Genomic DNA, 18,512 nt, shown 5'->3' with positions numbered 1-18,512 from the left:
AACGGCAGAACCGCGGGTGCTTGACTTGCTTTGTATGATCAATCTTTTGAAAGAAAGGAAGCTATCGGATTCGTTCATAAGCGCAACTTCGCTGCCACCATCTATCAAGAATCATCAACGAACCTTCCACCCATTCTCGAGTACCTCCTTTGTGTGCTACGCGATATCCATATCGATGCGCCACGCGCGACCGGAGCTTCCCCCTCGTACCGCCACTGAATCAAAATTCACGCGTTATCTCTAGCAGTCGAAATTGCCCAAATATCCTACAGTCAGAATTTCCCATCATTCCGCCGTTAGACCGTTCATCACGTCGCGATGCCCACCAAAGATACCAAGACCGCGTCCGGGTCCGATGCGGCGCCTGAAATCACAGGACAGACGTCTCTACCTAGTACGCTCGACACTGTCATACTGCTTCTGATGCCTGCCTTGCTAATGCCTTTAATCAGTCTCCCGTATCAAAAAAATAATCAATTTAGACGATGACATCGTTCAATGCTCCAGCAATGCGACATTTGTAGTCGCGATGGCTACTGTACGTGGAACCTTGATTCTTGCCGTCTTCAAGCCAATTGATTGACTCTTTCAGGAATTATTCATCCAATACCTCGTGGAACAAGGGCACAATGTCGTCAAATCCGAGCGAAAGCCGCGGAAGACTGTTCAATACAAAGATCTAGGTACGCTGGTCTACCTCAGTTTGACTGGGATGATGCTGATACTCAATATTATAGCAACGGCGGTTTCGCGAATAGACAACCTCGAGTTCCTCGCCGACGTCATACCAAAAACGACAACGTACAAACAGTTCAAGCAGAAGCAAGCGAAGGACTTATCCAAGGATGTTGAGGTTCAGCAGGGACAGCGCACATTGAACGGAGCTCTGCCACCGATAGCCGACGCAAGTCCGGAAACACCAAATGGCAAAGAGGAAGCTTCGGTGCCTCGGAGTTCAAGACCTCCAACAGTTACGATGTTGGTCGATGATGCTGGTGACTCGCAGGTCAAGGATAACGATGTGGAAATGGCGGATCAGTGATTGGGTTATACAAAAGGGACCAGGAGCACAACTAGGAGTTCTCAGGTGTTTTGGGCTTTGAGTTGCATTGTTTGTATACACTGTTGGCATTATGACTATGTCTTGTACTATGGTTCGATGATGATCGTATGACGATCCAAGACGGGTGCACTTGTACCTTGAACAGGGCAGAAAGTAGAGCGCCTACCAACAACGTCCACAGTTGAAGACTGCACAGTTATTTACCAATTAGACACTATTATAAACTAATTAGAGTCTGATTAGTATTTATCTACATTGTAGAATCAGTATATGTAGAGACTTGACGTCGACAGTCTTGTGGCCAGCGGTGGGCCATCGGCCAATCAGGGGGCGAGTATTTCCGAATCGCTTTTCGTGAAAGCTCGACTGTTTCGCCGGGCGGCCGTCGGGACTTCGACCTCAGAATTCCTCCTCCATCCGCATCCGCTTCTCTCTGCGTCCCATCCCCCCTCCTCCCCGCCCCATCGGTCGTTCTCATTGCAATTGATCCGCAATTGCTCTCTCGCCATGGCTCTCTCCGCCGTTTCCAGCTCTTTGCTGCGCGCATGCGCCCGCCAGCAGCTGTCCACAACTTCCCGCGCCGTTGTCGCCTCCTCGCAACGAAACAGCTCGACCTTCGACAGCCCGTTCTCCGCTAAGGACACTACGAAGATCCCTGATTTCAGCAAATATTCCTCCAAGAAGGGCCCTCGCTCCAACCAGGTCTTCTCCTATTTCGTCGCTGGTACTATGGGTCTGGCCTCTGCTGTTGGTGCCAAGGCTACTGTTCAGGGTAGGTGTTCCTGAGCATTTGATATCTGGAGGAGACATGGATGCGGATGAATTTGTCTTGGAGGAAATAAATATTACGGGAGAAGGAATTGGTTGTTTTGAGTCGGAGGTCAATGAGCTAACATTCGACTTTGCGATAGACTTCCTTGTCAACATGTCCGCCTCCGCCGACGTTCTCGCTCAGGCTAAGGTCGAAATCGGACTCGGTACCATTCCCGAGGGCAAGAACGTACGTTCACAATCATTCTTGATGGTTTAAGTCCACCAGCGCGCATTGCGACTAACCAGGAACTGTAATAGGTCATCATCAAGTGGCGTGGCAAGCCCGTTTTCATCCGTCACCGTACTGCGGATGAGATCAAGGAGGCCCAGGAATACGACTGGAAGACCCTCCGTGACCCCCAGGCCGACGAGGACCGTGTGCAGAAGTCCGAGTGGCTCGTCATGCTTGGTGAGTGAGATGCAGGCTCACGGGTACTCGCAGTAACTAACAGTTCGATTTCTTTAGGTGTCTGCACCCACCTTGGTTGTGTGCCCATCGGTGAGTCCGGTGACTACGGCGGCTGGTTCTGCCCCTGTCACGGTTCGCACTACGATATCTCCGGCCGTATCAGGAAGGGTCCCGCCCCTCTGAACCTCGAGGTTCCCCAGTACAACTTCCCCGATGATGAGACCCTCATCATTGGTTAAGCGACCATATATCGGCGTCGACGTTGACGGTTGAGCGATGGGCAACCGAAGGAGAATGTGGAAAGGTTTGTGTGTTTAGATGAATCACCCTGTTATGTTAAGATTAGAGGGACTGTGTTTTTATATTGATCCACTTACAAAAATGAGCCATCTGTTCTATTACTTCAAACCCTGCCCTGCTCCGCTTATCGAGCTTGTATACTCACTGCTCATGGGGTTTCTTTGTTGCTGTATAGACTCTGTTTTCCACTCCCCCCCCCATTTGCTCCTGAGAGACTTGGAACTGGTCCTGACACGAGGGGCGATGGAGCGATGGACAAATGTCGTTGAAGATTTTGGGTCATGTGTTGTAATCTACCTCTTTTCCTTTGTTCAATTGAGCTTGCATTGTTTACCTCAAGGTGCTGTTCTCTTGCCTGGTAGTTTCATTTTACGTTGTGCCTCAATATGACGTTGGTGAGTAAATTCGTCCATGTCCTATCACTTTTTGGTTGATATACTTAGATCCAGAACGTGCTCAATAGAGGCAAGGGTTTAGTGATGAATCCTCTACCCTTGCATCTATGTTTTGTTCATGTCCACAAGCAGCATGTCATCTCAGCCTCGTCTGCGCTTTCCGCCCAAGCCGCTAGAGGGCCGGCCCTTCTAATCTTAGCCATAACTACGCCTATCATGCTGAAATATGCCTCACCACGTCGGACATACTTTTGAACATCAGAATGACCCTAGAAACCTTCCACCTCTTTCCCAAACTCCCCTTTGACCTCCGTCGCGAGATCTACCTGTTTGCTACATCGCCCCGCGTCGTACATATCAAAGAAGACACCCTAGACGAGAAAGAGTTCGAAGAACACTTCAGGCAAACAGTAGACCATCGAATCAACCCCGACCTGCTCTATTTCGCCCCGAACTGGTGACGGAAGATCCCTGGTCGAGTCAAGCAGCGAAACCTAGAGTCCCTCGGCATAACCAGTAGTCAGGGCGGGCCAGATCAGCCCTGGAGCCGTCGGCATCAACGCCTGAAATCCCAATGACCTGGCTCCAAGACGAACCCACGATAGCGGCGCAGATTATACGTCAAAACTCACTATATAGTTCTGCGCCCATCCCCCCTCTACTGCATACGTGGCGTGAGTCGCGGGACGTCTAAAGAGCTGGGGTTATACTCTAGCCTTCGAGACACGCGCAAACGGACCACGAACGTGGTTCCATTTGGACAAGGACGTTCTCTTCGTCAATCAGAAGATGTGGGGCAACACCAGGGACGATATCGACGATCTGCTCACGGCCTGTCCGTACACGATTTTTGGGCAATTCCATTCGAGAGATCTGAAGACGGTGCGCAAGTTAGCCCTAGGCGCGTCAGGGATGCACTTGTTCCCTTGGACGCGCTACTATTCGTACGACTTACTTGCGCTCATCACAGTTAGACTGTTTCCCGATCTCAAGGAGCTCCAGATATGGTGCTGGCGTGACTTCGGCAAGACTGAGACCGCTAGATATCCGTGGTACAGGGGAACTAATGTCAAAGAACCAATTGGCGAGCTTTATTCTTTGCCCCTTGAGAGATCGATGCCCTGTTCCCGCTCCTCTCAAATTATAATGGAATCCGAGCCTGTTCGCCTGCCGGCGGGTTGCTCGGCGAGATGCTGAAACTTCAGTGACAACGGCGAGCTGCTAGCAGCAGCAGCAGCAGCAGCAGCAGTAGCAGCACTGATAGAAATCTCCCTTTCATTGAGCACCAGCAACAGCAACTCGAGCAGCGCCTAGCCGAGCAACGAGACAAACTAGCAAAGGAGACAGAACCCGGCCTCTCAACATTCACCCAGCAGATCCCGCGCGCCAAAGCCGTGCATATTGTCTTACCGTCCATGGCCGTCCTACTACAGCAGGAGCGGCTACTTGCTTGAGAAAAAATTCCTCAAGCTCAGGCAGAACTGGCAAACTCTCAAGTACGGCCAACCAGAACCGCCGGCACTCGACAGAGAACTGCTACAGCTTTATTTCGGTGAAACTGAATGAAGTTTATCTAAACGACGTCCATTTTGGACCGTGATCTAATATCAATTATGGGTATCCTGATCTTTTGGATGAGACTTATCGGAGGGCAAAGCATTGGTGGGCTACGGAGGGGGTCATTGCTGCGCCAAGTTCTGCAGCTCTGTTTTGACTTCTCTCTCTTGAATATAGATTGAGTAGAAGACTCAATAAACAGGCCAAACAAACGCTTCCGTCATTTTGTCCATGGTCGCTTAGTGGAGTCCGATATAGATCGTTGTCTCTTATCTCCGAAATTCGGCCTCGGCCTCGGCCTCGGCCTTGAGGTCGGTGTTTTCTTTATACTCTTCAGGTATAAAGCTGTGCCCTTCTTCAGCAGTATCTCTAATAATATACCATTCATGCTTTCAGTCTCTCAAAAGATACCTACTAGAGCCGTCCATACATTATGCACACCTACTCGCACCCACCCCATGCGTCACAGCCTCGAAGGGCTTACCGTCCAATACCAAGATACCATCGGCCGGGAATCAGACGGTTCACCAAGGTTGCCCTGGTTGGAACAATGGGATATCTCTTATTCAGACATGCTATTCGGTACAGCTTCTCTTTTGTTCTGCCTTTCGATCTGGATCATTTGATCAAACTAATGGGCCTACTAACTCCGTGTAGGCCGAATGTTCGTCCTCCAGGATCGGATCTTTCTGGATGAGCTTTACGAAAGGCGGGGATTAGAAAGATGTACGGGAATTCTTGGAAGCATTAATATCTTCTTCCTGGAGTTGGGGGAGTTGGATGGTTGCTGGGACCTTTGCGTTTGATTGAGATATAGACGGATCTCATAATGATGGATACGCCTGTCAATTTCAATAAATATGAAAGCAAATTCATGCAATCAGATCAATTCGGTGGTATTTTTCGCTAAATAACAGGATACGTTCTATACGCATAGTGCGTGTACATGGCGGCTTCGCTAAATTAGGCATCGTGCCCGTTGTGTTTACAACTCAAATTCGATGCCCGCCTCAGCTCTACACCTTCAAAAAGGTGATCTGTCTGCTCAAGCAGAACAGAGCGATTTCGAGGGGTTCTTGTTCCAACCGAGCAGGTTGACCTCATCCGTTGCAATGTCTTCACGGTGATCGTCTGGCCCGCATCCGGCGAGGCGAGGACAATTGTACTCGGCGAGGGTGTTGGAGGAGGGGACCGAGTACTGGAGCGAAACAGCGGGTGAACATTGCTCTCGTCTGGGAGCTTTGGTTTCGCTTGGGAGTATTTGGCCTCTGGTTGCGTGGATGACGGTGTTATCGACGAAGGGCGTAACATCACACTGTCCAAGGACTGTTCGATTTGTAAACTGCTTCGATGAAGCTGCTGGAGTCGGCTTTGGTTACCTTCACTGGCGTGGTCCTCGGGCCTGGTTCGAGTTGTTGCGGTCTCAGGATAGGAAATGGGTGCTGGATTCAGACCATTCGAAGGAAGTTTGGAGTCCGAGGGAGTCAGCGTCTTGCCCGAATAACGGGCTGAGCATCGAGAAGTTGTGCTCGATACCGATGGTTGATGCTTGGGTAAGGTGTCGGTTGATTGGCGTTGCAGTTTGGTAGCTGACGAAGGTGAATTGTATATCGCTTTTTGCAATGCAACTGATCGACTCGGACAGATGCCGTCAAGCTCGTACGAGGCCAAGCTTGGCCATTGGCTGAGGTTGGCTCGACCGACTGTCCTCCAGCTCGTTAGAAGAACACCGCAAAGCATTCCTTGAGCGAGAACCGAGAAAGCCCACAAGACGCAGCGAGCAACCAAAAGTGATCGTCGATGTGGGTATAAACTTGACTCCTTTGCCTCGGGCACAGACGTACTCCACGCAATACCTCCGGCAGTAACCCCGGTGGCCAGAGCCAGATACCCTATGCCAGCACCATATGTCGTTGTTCTCCACCGTTTCCGCGACGCCCAAGTGTCAATCTTCGGCTCATTCGCCGAGATCAAAATGAGAGCAAGGACCACAGGGCAAGTAATGATACTGAAACTGACGATGAGTGCTTCAACCAAAGAATTATCAGGCGATGAGACCACCGAAGAGCCATAGCACATGCCATCGATGACGGTAACAATGACTGCAAGAAGCAAGGACACCCCTCCCACAAGGTAAGCCGGGGCAGCCCTGAGCATGGCGGAGCTGAAGAGCGTCATGCAGACGGGAAAGGGCTTGCAGATAGCCTATTTGAGCCGATATCCCAATAAGAACGTAACAAACCGAGAACGCAATTGATATGTAGCGAGTGAACAAGCTTCTCGGCAACGCTTTGAAGGAGTGGTAGAGAGCGGAGCTAGTAAGAAAGATAGAAGAATTGGGTCGTGGAGGAAGGTAGTAGGGCTTCGGTTCATAAGGGCAGTTTGGTGAGGAAAGAGCCAGATGGGGTCGAGACAGTCTGGAAGGAACAACGATATGTAGTTTTGAGGAAAGAGCAACTGAGGTATGAGGATTGGATGATAAGGCGAGACGCGTTAGCGAGGTGTCAGGGAGTTGCTGGGGTCAGAGATTGGGACTATCAGGAACTATAGTCTTGTGGGTTGGGATGCATGGAGTATCAATACACATTCGTCTGTTAGTCTGGCTGGAATCCTAAGCGGCACAAGGGGTGACTCAGAATATTCGAGGCCACAAACGGTGTATACAAGCAAAAAGTACCATGATCTGCTCGTAGAGCCCACTTGAGGGTATACCGATCTGGTGGAGGGATCGGATACCTTCCATTCTCTCGGTGGCTTTCGGCTTGTCATTGCCAGACATTGCGCGCAGTCATTGGATCATCCTCCTTGGTCACAAGAGATTGGCTGTTGTTTGTCAGTGAAAACCTGAACCACCTGGAGCCACTCATCAGTTCAATTCGATGTACTCTTCACCGGAGAAGTGACAAAGTCTGTGCCTGACATGCCTAGACCGCGAGTAACTGTTTAGGGCTTGTCCGTTCAGGGCTATCGAGCAAGCGATTGGCCTGTTGCCGCGAGAAGAAACCTTTCCTTACATGGAACAGATCTTACCAGGAGACAATTTGTCAAGGTTGTTTTCAATACCCTGGACCGCATCCAATAATCGCCGTCAATGGTGACTGAGAAGCGGGATGTATTGGAACCAGCAAATCTCCGATCCACAGTGACGTGTCAATAGAACACTTGGAACGAATTAAGGCCGGTATGGGTAGGAAGAGCCTGACGGTTTGAATCAGGGACATTTCATGGAATATTCGCCAGGGACAATTTGTGAGTGTGTAGTGAAGACTGTAGCAACACCTCCTGCAATGGCTTGACATGAGGGACGAGGCTGAACGAACATCCTTCTATGTACATATTGCTCGATGTCGCCATGTGACAAATCCAAGGGACATGTTTGACTTACCACAGATCACAACAACCGGTTCATACAAAAGCGTCTGATACTGAACCGCGACTGATACCGCCAAAGTACCAACGGGGAACGGAGTACCCGGTGACCTGGGTAGGGCAGGAAAGAGGCAGTTGTTCGCTCGGCCTCGCCACGCCACTTTCCACACGGTCTCGAGTTGTTCGGCGTGACCTCAGGTGACCTAGGTATCATCCCGGTGTTGCTGCTTTCCAGAAGTGGCTCAGAGCATTGCAATGTAGGCAGAAGCAACTAGGTATCGAGGACCGACACTTCTGCTTGACTCAGCTCCGATCATAAAGATGAGATACTCAGGTGCCTGAGAGGGGGCGTTCTAAGCGCCCCGTAATTCTGGGGAGACCCTTGACCGGGGAATTGTTGACTGATGAGGCGAGGCCCATAGCTGAGAAGCGACAGACAAAGAGAAGACGGTGGAAGCCTGGAAGGGGATGTGTGGCGGGGCCCTGGAGATGTGGCTGGTGGGCAGTGGTCCGTGGCTTGTAAGGGGCTGCTGATCGAGTGACCGCCTCCGCCGTCTGCTGGCAGTTCTCTCATCTTCTCTGCTGCCATCATAATTTATCATCTTCACTTGTTGCTTTCGTCTCTTTTGCTGTCTGGAATTTTGTCCCGATTGCGCCCTTTTTTTCATCTACATCTTATCAAAAGCAATCCTACCCTTTCCGCCTATCCCTCGCCCTCCGCCAGACCCTGTCGTCCAGCTCCCCTCCCCCACTTCTAGCTATCTACCTTCCGGTGGCGCAAGATGAAGCTCACGTTCAAGGTACGTAGCCATCCTTGACGCTCACACGACCCCTAGGATCCACCCCTGACGCTCTTTTACAGGACTTGAAGCAGCAGAAGTTCGTCATTGACGCAGAACCGTCAGAGACGGTAAGTAGGCCTGCCTCACTTTCAAGCCTTCGTCATGCGGGGCTAAGTTTTGTTTAGGTTGGGCAAGTTAAGGAAAAGATTTCCACAGAGAAAGGATGGGATGTTCCTCTACTGAAGCTCATTTACTCGGGTAAGTCCAAATATCTCCATAAGTCTGTCGAGCTCATATCTGATGCTAAGTCAACCTGCAGGAAAGATCCTTCAAGATGACAAGACGATTGAGTCCTACAACATCGAGGAGAAGGGGTTCATTGTTTGCATGGTTTCCAAGGTACGCGGACTTTTCCTGCCCCCTGTCTGCTGATCTCGGAGGGAGGTGTGATTGAGCTAACATGCGTCTGCTGTAGCCCAAGACTCAACCTGCTTCTTCACAGGGACCTTCCACACCTTCAAATCCAGTAACATCGACTCCCGCAGCTCCCCCTGCTCCCGCTCCATCCTCAAACACAGCTTCTGCACCCGCTCCGGTTCCGGCGACCCCTTCCCCTGCCTCTTCCGGAGCTGCTCAGCCATCTTTCAATGATCCGTCAACATTGCTTGCTGGCGCGCAGAGCGAAGGAGCCATCGCTGAGATGGTGAACATGGGTTTTGAGAGAAGCGACATCAACCGTGCGATGAGGGCTGCTTTCTTCAACCCAGACCGAGCTATCGAATATCTTCTGAGTGTGAGTCCCTTCGATCACTCAATAAATGACGTAGTCCGCTGATTGGCCTTTTTGAATTAGGGTATTCCTGAAGACATCCAACAGGAGCAAAATCAACGAGCTGCTGCTGCCTCCCCTGCCGCCCCTGGTGCTCCCGCCGCTCCTGCCACCGGTGCTACAACCGCCACATCTGGAGATGACGAGCCGGTTAATCTTTTCGAGGCCGCTGCCCAGGCTGGTAACACTGAAGGTCGCGGTGGCACCCGAGGTGCTGCCGGTGGTGAAGCGCAGGCCAACCTCGATTTCCTACGCAACAACCCGCATTTCCAGCAACTTCGTCAGCTGGTCCAGCAGCAGCCTCAGATGCTGGAACCCATCCTGCAGCAAGTCGGCCAAGGCAACCCTCAAATTGCACAGCTCATCGGACAGAACGAGGAGCAATTCCTCCAGCTGTTGAGTGAAGAGGACGACGGTCCGCTTCCCCCCGGCACAACTCAGATCCACGTCACGGAAGAAGAGCGAGACGCTATTGAACGGGTATGCCATTTTTTTCAACTCTGTGGGTTGACATCTAGCTAACTTGGATCTAGCTCTGCCGGCTCGGATTTTCGCGCGAGCTAGTCATTCAAGCCTACTTCGCGTGCGACAAGAACGAAGAGCTTGCGGCGAACTACCTGTTTGAGAACTCGGACGACGGTGACGATGCATGAAGCAATCCTCCGGCCTCAGTCATGATCATGTGCCGCTATTTCCTTATCTACAAATCTATTCCCCTCCCATAATGAGTAACGTGGATCCGTGAATTTGACTTTCACCTATATTCTCCATATGTAGCAGCTGTAATACTGCGAGACCCAGTACGTCCTGGTTTTCTCAGTCCAGTCCCAATATCTCGCCTCCTGTCCCGGTCTACAGACCACATTCTCTGCGTATTGAAGTGGAATTCTTTGAACCCCTTCTCACTCGGCATGAGATCTCTGGTTAGTAACCGGGATCCCTGGCCCCGGTACTCTGACGGTTTAAAAAAGGCAAGCCGGGTTATAACTACAACTTCCACTAACTAAACTTCCACTCTTCGGACCGTGGCCCCGAAATCTATCCTACGGTAGATGGAATTTCCAACAGGAAGCCGCCAGGATTTAGGGAATAGAGTCTGAACGGGGAATGTCGATCCGGCGCCGCGGCCTACTGCATTCTAGGTTCATTGGAAGTTTTAGAGAAAATCCGGTGTACTCATGGATTCAGACAAAGAAAAAAAAAGGTTCATAATGTTATTGGACATGAGAGGAGGGGGTATAAGAGCCATTAGTTTCCGATCAGAATGATGAAGAAATTAGAATGACTTTATGATATATAGGGTATATGAAATGGTAGAGTTCAGCTCCAGAATTAAAGAGGTCTAAATGGGGGGAAATAGAAGAAAGGATGTCAGAAGCAAAAAAAGGGTACAGATAGGGAATCAAATGGGGTTGTAAGAAGAAATCAATAATAGAAGAAAGCATGTCAACCCGAGCTCCGGCCAGGCCATGGTGATGTTTGATATACACCGTAACACCGGTAAAGCGTAATTGTCAGAAGAGAGGCAGATAAGCATAAAGCTCAATTTCACTGTCCACCCGGACAACCTTAATTAAGACTCGGTGTCAACTGACCGAATTAGTATGGATCAGCTGATTGAGCGGCATCCGGGTCGTTGCGCGAGCCAAACGCCCAACCCGCGCCTCCCAATGACCCGCTTGAGCGTAGACCAAACACCGTCTTCACCAAAGTCTAGATCATCGAGATTGATATGGTTCCTGTAAGACCATAGTTCAAGCAATTCCAGGCTTGACTGCGGGTCCTGCGGAGCCAGGAACTGGTCAAGGTAGGTAACCGACGTGGGAGCGACAATGAAGACAGCATCAGACGCTGCACCTTTCTGTTTTGGTCGACAGGAGGGGATGAGGCTTTCTAGCTCATTGACCATTTCTGGTCCTGGCTTGCCCATTAGGTCTCGGGTGTCGATATCCAGGTCGAGCGGTAGCGTAGAGTTGTCACCTAGTAACCAAAGTGGTGGGGAATATGTTTTCCACCAGAAGACAGTAGCGGACAGAGACCGAGGCTGCTTTGACTGGTCATGCCACGTCCCTATGGTCTCTGAGACAATGGATGGTATGACAAGCTGCGTGGGCACAACTCCTCCCTGGTGGTATACACCCATCAAAAAGCCCATGGCTACGTTGAATACCACCCAAGCAACCAGAAATAGGCGCGGTCTGCGGATCTGAAGACAGCTCAGGAGCAAAGGCACGCAGGGCATCAAGAACCGGGGCTCCTGGTGAGGGAAAATGGACAGCACGGCGGTAGCCGAAAGCGCAGAAGCTGCGCGTGTGTTCTTCAACCAAGATGGTATAGAGCGGAGTTTGTAGACCTGCGAAACCATGACGACAAGTGCCGGACCCAGAAGTTGGGGCAGATTGACTAAGAGGTGGTTGTAATGAGGGTGGAGTCCATGAAGAGCCAAGTTGGAGTTGTCCGTGTTATAGAGGAGATTATTCAGTGGCGTGATTATCGGCGAGCACAAGACATCTTTGAATGATGCAGCGGGATTATAGAATGTTGTATCAACGTATATAGCAAAGCAAAGGAAGAGGAGGGCGAAGCCGACGAAGGTGAATAGCGATAGTGGTCTATACAAGAATTGATAAGCAACGGGAGCTGGAACAGGGGCTATGCGCGACACTCACTTGCGCCAAAATTGAGGTAACAATTGGAGACCTGGAATAAACAGGAAAGCAGGGAACGTTATCCTGTTGAAGACGCCTGCGACGGATATAAACGAGAGCACAGCGAAGGAGAACAGAGAGGAGCGTCGCTGTTAACACTATTAGCTAGTCGCATCACCACATATTCTTGACCCCCGATGACTCGAACCTTATTGCTAGTAATGCGATGAACTAAAACTAAGCCCCAGGCGACCAACAGCGTCTCAAGCGAGTTGGAGAAGGTGTGCGTCTGATGCGTCCAGGTGACATACGAGGATGCCACCAGAACCATAGCTACCTTGCGCTGGCGCGGAGGTACCAGCTCGTACACAGCCCAGTCTTCTAACACGAAGCTCAGCAGAAACATGACCCCCCGCACAACATAGTATACCAGTTGTGCAGGGGGTCCTTCCGTCCCAGTCTCGGTATAGAACCATTTTAGAAGGCTTATCGGAACGTCATAAATCGGCCATAGCGGGAAGATGCTGCGAATCGGGCGCTCAGAGGTAAACTCCCAGGGAAGCCGAGATGGATATGAAAGGATTCGACCTATAAAGAACTAAAGTAAGCAGAACATCCTGAAGCAAAGCAGTGAATGTCGAGTTCATGGTGTGGCGTGGGCGGGGGTAATCAGTCGCGCCGTCGCAAGCGTTGCAGCCGTCAAATGACCAAGCCCGAACTAAGCATGGGGCAAATTCACTGTTTAAACCAAGATGTTCAATAAACAATGCGCATACCTGCAAAGACCTCAAGGCCTTGGAAATGCTCATCCGGGTGGATGTAGCTGGGGCTCAGCGCAAAGTAAACACGTATCAGCAAGAGCACCAAGTATGTTCGCGTCCGCATGGTTTATATGGAACGGTTTCGGAGCAACAGAGCAATGGAGATGTATTCGGAGTATAAGTCTTGTATTGCACATGCTGCTGCATAGAGGATGCCGTGGAACAGATCAAGGGCGATCAGGTCGCAACATCGAGACACGGGTGGAAAATAGTCAAGAGATCTCAAACAGATCACAAGAGTCTGACAGCAAACAGAAAATTCACCAGAAAAAGCAAAGAAAGAAGGTAGAAAAAGGAACAAACGGCGAGGATGGTTGAAAGCAGAATGCGATCCAGGGAGCGCAACGAGTGGACGATTTAGACGCGTCGAGGGATGATATCACCCAGCCAGACTCGGGTACGGAGGAGAGGCTGGCTATTCCAGGAGACCATAGCAATGAAAGCAGTCCGAGTGGATCAAGATCATACGTTTCTGATAGAGGTTCAAAGGGTCCAAGAGCCCCATACAAAGTGAAATAATCATCTATTGGGTTTAGTTACTCTGGCCACTGAAAGGGCGCTGTTTGTTCCTTGAGCCATCATGATACATTCCCCTGCAAAGCGCCTGGAAGAAGTGGCAACCGCCCCAAGCACCAACACAAAAGACAGCAATTCCACCAAGTCAGGCAATCTTTGTAGACTGAGACTGGTGCCTGAGAGCGCACCAGGGAAATAAAGGCCGGGAGGGCGCAGCAAGAAAGGTAAAGGCGGACGCCTTCCCCGAGCAAAAGAAAACCAAAGCAGACCAAGAGCAGCGGCTGCATTCATTGACGCACCACTCCCACTCCTACTCCTCCCACTATCTACTTATAGCTCCAACTTTCCTCCTCATCCTTCTCTCCTGAAACAGCCTCTTCGCCTCAATCATTCACAGCACTTAAGAACTTCATCTCACTATCTCCTCACTGTCTTATAAATCACTCGCGATCGGTAAGTCAACCACTGTTACCGCCGCCGCCAGCTACCGCCCACGCTCCCCGCTCTTCGCTCTTAGCTTTGGACTTTCTCTCAAACACAAGTCCCCGCAGAGCTCACTTCACAATTCAACCTTAAATTATCACATATCAAAACTGACTTTCTATTCAAGCATTCTCGGATCTTCAAAATGGCCCCCAAGAACGAACAGATCCTGACCTTGACCAGCAGCGATGGCAAGGATATCCAATGCCGTATGTGTTGAACGACCCTGCTTCTTCGAAGCGCCTTTGGTACCTCGGACGATTGACTGACATTTCTCCAGCTCGTGATGTTGCTGAGCGCTCTCTCCTCATCAAGAACCTTCTTCAAGACCTGGCTTCGCCGGATGCAGCTCCATCGGAAGCCATTCCCGTCCCCAACGTGAGTAACCAAGAAAGACACGTAACTTCGAATTTATCCATGATCTAACTTTATCTTTTCTCAAAACCAGGTCTCCGAGAATGTCATGAACAAAATAATCGAGTGGTCCACGCACCACCGGGGAGACCCCGAGGCTAAGGAGGGCGAGGAGGACGACTCCCGCCGCAAGACGACCGACATCGATGAGTGGGACCAGAAGTTCATGCAGGTTGACCAGGAAATGCTGTTCGAGATCATCTTGGTATGTTGAGACTTTAATATACTCGGTTTTGCCCGTTTTGTATGTACTGACTTTGCGATCACCAGGCTGCCAACTACCTTGACATCAAGCCCCTCCTTGACATCGGGTGCAAGACCGTTGCCAACATGATCAAGGGAAAGTCTCCCGAGGAAATCCGCAAGACGTTCAACATCCAGAACGACTTCACCCCCGAGGAGGAGGACCAGATTCGCCGTGAGAACGAGTGGGCTGAGGAGTATGTTCCCTAAACCATCCGCATCCCATGCATACATATACTAACCCTTCATTCTTAGTCGTTAAATCTTCACCCGGAGACTCGATACGGTTTCTTTCCTTTTCGTTAGGGTCTGCTAGTCGGCCACCATGATAACAACTGAATGAGTTTTACCAAAAAGGGTCATCTAGTTTAGGGCGTTATGTGATACTAGCGGTTTCGTTGTTTCTCTCATTTTACTCTACCCCTCCTGGTTATATTTCCCCGAAGTGATGTGTCTGTTCACGCAAAATACAAAAACATTCAACTAGTCTATTGTCATTACCAAACGATATGATATCGAATGCAGAGGCGCATTCTTGAGATATGAAAATACCATCTTTTTAACCCTCAAACCACACATTCTGGGTCTCTCCCCGATAACTTTTGGTAGATTTTCTCTCGGCTGTGTCTGTCTCTCTCGTGGCCAGAGCACTCTCGTGTGAGTCAATGACCCGTGGGTATTCAGGCACTATGCAGAGTATGTAGATACATATTGAGTCTACCTGCTAGGTCTCCATTTGCTTGTGGAGCATTTCAGTCTGACTCAGTCCTTAGGTGGGCGTCGCATCTAGGCTACCCCAGCCCAAAAAAGGGTTGAGAGCACCCGCGAACAACTGGGTCACTAAGGGAACGTAGAACAGGTAGACTATAGAGTATTAGACTACTTCCGGAAGTATGGGCTTGCCGGAATGACTACGGAGAACCCTGCCTACGAAGGTCCTGGTCCGTCAAGCCGAAGACAACTGGCTACCTGGCAGACTCATATGAACCTTGTTTCAGTCGACAATTAACTCCAGGCTTCAAGGTATACGGAAGACTGTTCAAGTTCAAGCCAAAGAATGCTCATTACCCATCAATTTTCGATTTGTGTTTCTTTTCTTGTCTTGGTTCCCTAAGAGCTCGCGTACAACAACTTGCAAAAAGAAAGGTCCTTCAGAAACCCGCCGCCACTAATCCGCTTCGCTGGTATACTAAAACACCATATCCGGTCGCTCGAAGAGACGAGACAGTTGTCGATTTATCAAAGAGAAACCATGGGTCCAAACATGACGACTAGAAAGCCCGAAGCGAGAAAAGAGGTGAAAGGTGAAAAGATTAAGGGTAGCGGAATTCGATCGTATCAGGTGAAGACGGAGTCGCGGATGGACATTCTTTGTTGCAAAATCAAATCATCGCGAGTCCGAAAGAACTTTTGCCATGCCGTGCGGTATCATTGAACGGGGGAAAGTATCCCAAGGAAACAATGCGTGAACGACTCGGTCGAAGAAAGCAGTCGCACGAGCTTAGATACCGAGACGGGTCTTGCGCCAGTGACGTCGCTTAGCGTTGTATCTGGAGAAGTTGAATGTTAGTGGTTGTTTCTTCATCGTGCGCTTTACTGCGACCGTCGTGCGTGCGTCCGATCCATCTCGGTCCCATCCAGTTTTCAATCCGATGGCGAAAGCGTCAGCAATAGCGGCGAGGCATAAAAAGGAATCGTTTGGTGTATCCTTGTTCCTTCGTTTGTCGTCCTTGTTCCTCCTCTTCCGCGCACTTGTCTCCAAAAGGTGTATATATAGGTTGACTGGTGTATTTACCTGATCGTGTTACCGGTCCTGAGACGAATCCACTGGGGGATGGGACGGTTCTGCTTCTGAGCTTTGGCAAGCTTTTGCTTGGTGCGGAAACTCTTCTGGCTCTATAGCGAGGGGCATGGCGTTAGCAAGCGGTCACTTCAAGCATGTCTCAAACTTAAGAGCAAAAAAGGTGGGATGAAGAATATTTTTATTCAATTTGGCGACTGAAATATGCTGGCAAAAAAGGTCACTAACCGGCATCTTGATGGGTTGTCGCGAGCGAACTGAGTTGTATGTATGGACTAGCGATAGTGAGTTTGTCGACCGTCCTCTCAAGGTCTTTTCGTGGAGGAGGGTTTTTTGGTGCGGACAGGGTTAGCGCTTCGCTTCCCGAGGTCATGTGATGATGCCTCAGGCACTTAATATCAACCACGGCGCATCCCCCGGAAATTTAAACAGGAGGAAACAATAACTGAATATTTTCAAGCTCCAGACATCTCATCATGTTTTGTCGAATCTAATGACATAATTACTGGAAAGTATACAGCCCGGTCATCGTTAATCCGGACGATGCTGAGATATGGCCGGCATTGCGTATTCGGGAGGACCTCAGTGGAACATGCCTTCCAACGAGGATCATAAACTGTCCGAGGCTGACTTAGGTATGCATGATGCTACTCGTCAGCGCTAATTCTGACCCACGATATGAGTCATTTTGGGCAGGGGCGATCTGGAGGTATGCTATGTAGGGAAGGGTGCATCGGAGTCATCTTCGATCTATGTATCGTGAACTCTTTGTACTACGAAACACCCTGGCATGGCAAATATTCAATAGCTACCACCGTACGTTTACAGAGCAAAAGCTGCTCGTGCGCTGTTTGGTATGGCTACTGCTGAAGCTCGATCTAGCCAGCATTTCGAAACTAGGGCCGCTTTCGCTGGCTCAGGCTCATCGGTTGAGAAGAAGGACGCCGTTGTTATACACTTGATATATGCGCCTCAGTGCCAAGATATCGCAGAATGGCAGACGCATATCCTTGCGAGCTGCGAGGTTTGCGAGTCAATTGCAGAGTATAAGACATGAGCCACGCAGTGTTAAGGTAGGTTGGCGCATTCTTTTTCCCAGTACGGATAGGATGGCGGCAAATTCCGAGTGCTATTTGGTGGTTTCAAATTGAGGGCTCCAGATTTTAGAAATGATTACTCCGTAGATTTGGACTTTTTGATAGATAGCTTTGAGGTTGTTAAAGAACACGCGGCGTCTTCAACCTACGAAATACTCCGTAGATGCCTCAAAAATTGCACGATCCGCTGCCTATGAGTCAGCCAGAGCGTATACGGAACATACAAGCTTCGACGATCCGAGATTGATAATCCTCCGGGCCTTGTAAGGTCCGTTAGCTAGGGCTTTAGGCCCCCCGAGTGTGACAAGCCATGCAAAATGCCATGTCTCACAGGTTGAGCCCGGGAATCCACCGCTCTGTTGCCTGGGATATCGAACGGAGTCCGAGGCTACAATAGAACAGCTGCATTGTTCGAAGCGGTTCAGGATGTCCTGTTTCCTGGCAAAACTCGTATACTATGAAACCATATGCTCACTGCCTGGTGCGTATGCGTATGTTGAATCTTGTAGATATGGAGTATAATACTATTGTCTCAACGTAAACCCTCCCGCGGCGGAGTTCCGCCCATGCTCAGGACCAACAGCACGACTGACAGTTGACGCTCACCAATCGGACATGGGCAATCTTTAGGGTTCACCTATCTCAACCTAGTCTCGAATAGGAGAGTCGACTCTGTAGTTCCCGTGGGAGCCTGGCAGGCAAAACATTTAGATACGTGTCCTCCTGAAGGGCTACAAAGGTCCTTGAGGCTGCCGTATTCGTTTAGTATAGGTAAGTCTGGGACGGACTTAGGAGATAACCACTGTTAGTGGCATTTGGCCCCACTTGCAGCGAGCGGCGTCCTTGACGGGCAAATGAACAATCGATCTGGATGAACAGGGATAACGATAAGCGAGCAGGATTCATAAAATTTGCGCCATCCAGCAACATGGCCTGAGACACAGGGGAGCGTGCCACGATGACGGTGTTTTC

General features: G+C 50.1%; 7 protein-coding genes across 7 annotated transcripts; 4 read left to right on the top strand and 3 right to left on the bottom strand.

Annotated features, from left to right (window-relative positions):
• Positions 1 to 55: 55 nt before the first annotated feature.
• Positions 56 to 1,302, top strand: BDV17DRAFT_263426 (histone-fold domain-containing protein). Its single transcript, XM_073757905.1, has 4 exons — positions 56 to 394; positions 453 to 538; positions 593 to 683; positions 738 to 1,302. Exons 1-4 carry the CDS (start codon positions 319 to 321, stop codon positions 1,040 to 1,042), a joined length of 558 nt encoding a protein of 185 aa, XP_073615566.1. The 5' UTR covers positions 56 to 318; the 3' UTR covers positions 1,043 to 1,302.
• A 59-nt stretch (positions 1,303 to 1,361) lies between these two features.
• rip1 (ubiquinol--cytochrome-c reductase catalytic subunit RIP1) lies at positions 1,362 to 2,748 on the top strand. Its single transcript, XM_073765297.1, has 4 exons — positions 1,362 to 1,835; positions 1,975 to 2,063; positions 2,135 to 2,285; positions 2,343 to 2,748. Exons 1-4 carry the CDS (start codon positions 1,571 to 1,573, stop codon positions 2,522 to 2,524), a joined length of 687 nt encoding a protein of 228 aa, XP_073615565.1. The 5' UTR covers positions 1,362 to 1,570; the 3' UTR covers positions 2,525 to 2,748.
• A 2,674-nt stretch (positions 2,749 to 5,422) lies between these two features.
• On the bottom strand, positions 5,423 to 7,154 carry BDV17DRAFT_88949 (uncharacterized protein). The gene has a single exon (XM_073765298.1). The coding sequence runs from the start codon at positions 6,713 to 6,715 to the stop codon at positions 5,501 to 5,503; it is 1,215 nt and encodes a 404-aa protein (XP_073615564.1). The 5' UTR covers positions 6,716 to 7,154; the 3' UTR covers positions 5,423 to 5,500.
• Positions 7,155 to 8,688: 1,534 nt separating this feature from the next.
• On the top strand, positions 8,689 to 10,778 carry BDV17DRAFT_298438 (putative UV excision repair protein (RadW); the record flags this gene model as incomplete). The annotated part of the gene is made up of 7 exons (XM_073763692.1): positions 8,689 to 8,706; positions 8,769 to 8,816; positions 8,874 to 8,946; positions 9,008 to 9,087; positions 9,164 to 9,481; positions 9,542 to 9,997; positions 10,051 to 10,778. 7 exons carry the CDS (start codon positions 8,689 to 8,691, stop codon positions 10,168 to 10,170), a joined length of 1,113 nt encoding a protein of 370 aa, XP_073615563.1. The 3' UTR covers positions 10,171 to 10,778.
• smp3 (glycosylphosphatidylinositol-alpha 1,2 mannosyltransferase smp3) lies at positions 10,522 to 13,148 on the bottom strand. Its single transcript, XM_073765299.1, has 4 exons — positions 12,942 to 13,148; positions 12,374 to 12,753; positions 12,187 to 12,314; positions 10,522 to 12,129 (listed from the first exon to the last, which is right to left on the bottom strand). The coding sequence occupies exons 1-4, from the start codon at positions 13,048 to 13,050 to the stop codon at positions 11,127 to 11,129; spliced, it is 1,620 nt and encodes a 539-aa protein (XP_073615562.1). The 5' UTR covers positions 13,051 to 13,148; the 3' UTR covers positions 10,522 to 11,126.
• A 424-nt stretch (positions 13,149 to 13,572) lies between these two features.
• Positions 13,573 to 15,213, top strand: skpA (SCF ubiquitin ligase subunit skpA). Its single transcript, XM_073757904.1, has 6 exons — positions 13,573 to 13,955; positions 14,113 to 14,194; positions 14,266 to 14,363; positions 14,434 to 14,604; positions 14,670 to 14,839; positions 14,898 to 15,213. Exons 2-6 carry the CDS (start codon positions 14,131 to 14,133, stop codon positions 14,902 to 14,904), a joined length of 510 nt encoding a protein of 169 aa, XP_073615561.1. The 5' UTR covers positions 13,573 to 13,955; positions 14,113 to 14,130; the 3' UTR covers positions 14,905 to 15,213.
• A 471-nt stretch (positions 15,214 to 15,684) lies between these two features.
• BDV17DRAFT_263388 (eL39 family ribosomal protein) lies at positions 15,685 to 16,770 on the bottom strand. The gene is made up of 3 exons (XM_073757903.1): positions 16,672 to 16,770; positions 16,438 to 16,538; positions 15,685 to 16,192 (listed from the first exon to the last, which is right to left on the bottom strand). Exons 1-3 carry the CDS (start codon positions 16,675 to 16,677, stop codon positions 16,144 to 16,146), a joined length of 156 nt encoding a protein of 51 aa, XP_073615560.1. The 5' UTR covers positions 16,678 to 16,770; the 3' UTR covers positions 15,685 to 16,143.
• Between the last annotated feature and the right edge of the window lie 1,742 nt (positions 16,771 to 18,512).

The sequence above is a fragment of the Aspergillus undulatus genome (genome assembly GCF_047715775.1).
Source record: "Aspergillus undulatus strain CBS 261.88 unplaced genomic scaffold BDV17scaffold_24, whole genome shotgun sequence".
Taxonomy (NCBI): Eukaryota; Fungi; Ascomycota; class Eurotiomycetes; order Eurotiales; family Aspergillaceae; genus Aspergillus; species Aspergillus undulatus.
The sequence above is the reverse complement of the archived record's forward strand: the minus strand, read 5'-3'. Positions and strand labels throughout refer to the sequence as shown.